Here is a 4656-nt window from a genome sequence, read left to right as displayed (position 1 = left end):
TGGCTGGTGTTAAGCTTTGTCCAGTTTTCTCTCCCCCTCCCCCAGTTAAAACCTGTGAACTTCAAAGTGACAAAAAAATCTGCTAAGGCAGCCATCTGCATCTGCCGTGCTGACTCAGACTGCAACAGATCTCACAAATTAAAAAGAGAGAAAAGTGCATCTGATTAGTTCTTTGAAGTTTCCTCAAACAGAATTTTCTCCTGCATTAATCAACCCCCAAACACAGTTCTCACTTCTAAAACCAGTTAACTTCGCAAGTCTTACAACATTACTAATTGTCCCAAGTGGACATAAGAGATAAGACAACATTTTCCTTTCTCTCCTGTCATCTCCAACCAATTATGTACGTTCTCTCCTAAAATGCAGACCAGGAAAGACGTGACTAGTATGAAATCTCACAGTGTAACTCCCACTGGCTTCCAGAATTAAATGAGTTGCATCTTAGCGGGCTTCTGACTTCGCGGAGACTATTACATGTTTGCTAATAGTAATTTTTCTGAATGAAACCACCTAGGTACTTTCTGACCTATGCTCCTATTATCCCACACCCTTATTGCCCATTTCTTCACTAGATACTTGATTCTGTAATAAAAAGTATTTGGCAACAACTGAAAACTGCTAGTCATATTCAGTGACTGATACTTTCAGCTGTTTCACTGATACGATTGCAGAGTTTCTGAAACTGTGGTATCATTTCACAGTTCTGTAAAAAAAAATAAAAGATCTCTCAAATGTGTTTTTAATTGACAGCTGAAAGGGACATCTGCAATACAACATATGTGCATTCAACACACACATCAGTAAAAGCTGGCAGAAACACAACTAGATACCTAATCAAAGCTGATAATTAAAAAACTGGCATAAATTGTTTAGGTTTAAAGAGTCCCCAAATCAAAAATGACAAAAAAATCATTCACAGCTGAACGCTATCATTCTTCACACAGCAAATTCAAGTAAAAATACATAATTACCTCGATTAAATTCATTAAACAGCTGAGTTTTTGCATGATTTACTAAACCATGAACGTACTTTAATGGCAGGACGAGTATTTTCTTGCATATTTCTGAGAAAAGTTTTCTTTATATAATTTGACTTATTTATTGAAATGGAATTCAAGCTTGCTTTTCCTTTGCATCGATGGAAGTCTGCCTAGCTAAAGCGCGCAGTGGTTGAAAGTATCAACGCTTGACTTTTGCTAACCTTTGTGAACTAAGTTAACAAGGCTGTCACTAAAACGAATCAAGATTGCCATCACAATGAATGGAAATGATGGAACTGTCAATAACCATGCTGAAAAAGCAGAAGTGCTAAAAAATATTTCTGTTCTCTCTTTGGGACAAAGCCAGATGCTGTATTCAGATCAGACAATAATGATGTTGAAATACTTTCCATTCCAGTAACTAAGGAGGATGTTAAAACAACTGCTACTCATCTCAAACAATATTAAGTTGCCAGGTCTGGGTAACTTATAAGTGAGTGTTTCAAAAGAATCAACTAAGGACATATCCAGATGGTTAATGTTTGTTATCAATCAGTTTCAGAACGGTGGGGAAGCCCCAGGTGACTTGAAGAATGTTAATATTATGTCAATATTTTAACAGGGTAAACAGAATGACCCAGATGTGCCTGTCAGCGTTATATAAACCTGGGCAAAAGACTGGAAGGACTTGATACATAAAAAGAATTATAAATACAGATGGTTTAGTTAATGACAGTGGTGTTTTAAATAAGGCAGCGGTGCTGATGTAACAAGCAAATCTCCGTAAGGATTTGCCTCGGTGCAGTATAATTTTCACAGTAAGAAACAAGAACATGACAAATCAATATGGTGTGCACACGCGAATTGGTCCAAACACAAGCTGATACATCTTGAAATCTAATTTAAATTTTAATCAAGCAGGTTTAGTAGTTCTTGATCTTTTTTTTATCATCACTTACCATTCAACGTTGTTAACAATGACCTGGAAGAAAACAGAAACTGTTACTGATAAAGTCCTAGCTGGAAGTGCAACGTAATTGAACATGCCATTGTTAAAGAATTATTGTAACTGCACTATCTGGGCAGAAACAAACACCACACATGGCCATACGGGCAAGCTTAAGGCCATACTTCTAGGAATGAAAAATGCAAGCAGCTCTGCTTTTTGGCATAGACAAAAATAGGCTCCTACCTAGGCCAACAGGTCAAAAAATTGGGGCAGCAAAATTGCTCTGCTGGAGATGGCAAATGTCTGATGCCTCTTTTCGTGGTACCTCTTTACAGCCTCTACCTTCCATCTGTGCAGCCCTAAACAAGCTGGTTTTCCCCCAGTTGTTCCAAGCATCTAATGATTCTTCCCAGCCCTGCACCGTGGCCCATCAGCACTCCCACCGTGGCCTCCCAGGGCTCTATTCCGCCCTTCAGCCTCCCCCCGGGCCCCATCTGTTCTGCTTTCACCGTTGCCATAAATTAAATCCAGCCAAAAAGCCTTGAGCCAGCACTGAGTGCAGACCGTCTATACATGGTGGTGGTGCCCTTGACTGGGAAGCTGCGATGCGATGAAAGAGCCAGGGCAGAGGAGGGCTTTGAGAGTTACTCACGGGTGAGCTTCGGCGCGATACCATGACTGAAAGTGCGCAAGTGCAGCCCTTGGCTAAAGAGGGGTGACTCGTATTTGCCTGCTGCTCCACATTTCCAGTGCTCAAACCTCAAGAAAGCTTTTGAAAATATGCGCGTAGTTCAGAGGAGAATCACAAAAAAATATTAAAGGAAAATATGTCATAATAAAAACTTGATGAGCCCCTTCAACTTCAGCTTATCAAAGAGATGGTTCACCTTTAAGTCCCTGAATGGGCTCCAACTCCAGTCATGAAAGGTCTGGTCAAAAAGGCTCCTTTATCAAATTAATTTGTGATGTTACTTTAATCAGATAAAAGGACTTCAGGATTAAATCACTCTCCCCAAATGAAGACGTGCCTCTCCAAAAAATACCTGTATATTTCATTTCATGTGGTTGTTTACATCATTTTATCAACTTCCTTGAAAGCAGACTCTAAAAAGTACTAACTCAGAATCTGCAGTTTAAATTAGCAAAAAAATCATATAGTCAACAAAACTATGGCAATCTGAGATGCTGGCAGGGAAATCCTATGATAACACTTGTCTCATTTAAATATGAAGTGGTTGGTCACAGTGTTACTCGTATTGTGATTTTGAGCAGTGGTGCTAAGAGGTCTCATTCTCAGCTCGTTTCCCCTGGTCTTATTACGTTTGCTCTAGGTGCAGTCAGGACTTTCTGAGAACAATTCCGTGAGAAAGGAGCTTTTTGGTTGTTTGTTTGAGTTCTGTAATGACTCAGAGTGCTCTAGCAGCCAGGTGAAGTGGGCATTCTCACCAACCCATCCAGCTGCAGTGTTTCACCGAGGGTGCAGTTCATCACACGGCCCTAGCTTTGGTTCTTCTATTAACATGTGGAATCTTGTTTGCAATCCCTTAAAAAGTCTCTCTTGATGTAAATGCAACAACAGAGATCAGCAGCAACACCTAGAAAAATCGACCTTGCCATACAAAAATGGTTGAGCCTGTGTTTACTTTGGCTGGAAGACAAATCACACATCATTTAGTTCTCCTCTACCCGCAGCAGATTAACAAATACTTTCTAAACTCACATTCTTCACATTTATACACCAGTGGCATCACTCCTGATCTATGCTGCCATAAGTGAGATCGGTGCCAGGGTCTTGGGTTTAGATGTTTAAAATAAGCGTTGCATACAGCAAAAAGCCAGAAAATGTCGGCACAACTACCATGGACCAAGTAGAAGGTCATGGCAAAGTTGTACTCAATTTGTGCAGAACTAGTGACTCACAGCGTAAATAAATTCTCACATTCGTCTCACCAGGTTTAGTATAGCTATAGTTTTTTAGCTTCGTCGCTTTACTTGAAAACAAAAAGAAACTAAAGGCAGTGAATTTATTATTTTGTGCACTTGGCTTTCATTCTCACTACCCACTAAACATTTCCTTTACGCAAAGAAAAAACACAGTTAGGTGACAGAGTCAGTGCAGTGCTATAAACAATCATCCTTCCAGTGCCTACTGGAAGACAGCATCCAACTGGAGCTTCTCAGTGAAACGTACACGTATGGTTGTATATCCTAGAAACAAAATATTTTGTTGTAGCTGTTGCTGAAATCACAAGCGCATAAACTGACACAGACATTTGGGGTGTGTTATCAAGGGAACATTCACATTCATTCTGAATTCATCAGAGTATATTTTCTTGGCTGACTCACAGCACCATATATACGTATTGTACACTTACTAACATTTTATTAGAGGAAAAGAGTTTACATTGAAAGATTACACAAGTGTGACATTACATAGCTATGAGTCATACATCTTTGTGTACTTCGTTACCATGCATTCAGTGTATTGATTCTGCTCCAGTCACAGAAGTTTGGCTGCTCCTCCTGGCCATCCTGTGAACTTTTAGAATAAAAAGTATAGAAAGTTAAACAAGAGATATTCATTATTTTAAAACATGTGTAGCTATTGAAAAGATCATTTACTCACCCTAGCAACCGTGCTTTCCTGAGATGGCTGCGTACAGCCACAAGCCTGGGATGGGCTCTAGCGAACAAGCTTGAAATACTTCTGAGAACCAGAGCCCATCA

At 39.8% G+C, this 4656-nt stretch overlaps 1 protein-coding gene across 1 annotated transcript in view; it reads left to right on the top strand.

The window, feature by feature from the left end:
- Positions 1-2502: 2502 nt before the first annotated feature.
- Positions 2503-4656, top strand: part of KLF2 (Kruppel-like factor 2) — a 6124-nt gene continuing 3970 nt past the window's right edge. The window contains exon 1 of the mRNA XM_009318426.1: positions 2503-2583. Coding sequence (XP_009316701.1) covers positions 2503-2583 — 81 coding nt within the window. The remainder of the gene's footprint in view (positions 2584-4656) is intronic.

Source organism: Pygoscelis adeliae, unplaced genomic scaffold (assembly GCF_000699105.1).
Source record: "Pygoscelis adeliae isolate BGI_AS28 unplaced genomic scaffold, ASM69910v1 Scaffold582, whole genome shotgun sequence".
Taxonomy (NCBI): Eukaryota; Metazoa; Chordata; class Aves; order Sphenisciformes; family Spheniscidae; genus Pygoscelis; species Pygoscelis adeliae.
This window is presented reverse-complemented; position numbering and strand designations above follow the sequence as displayed.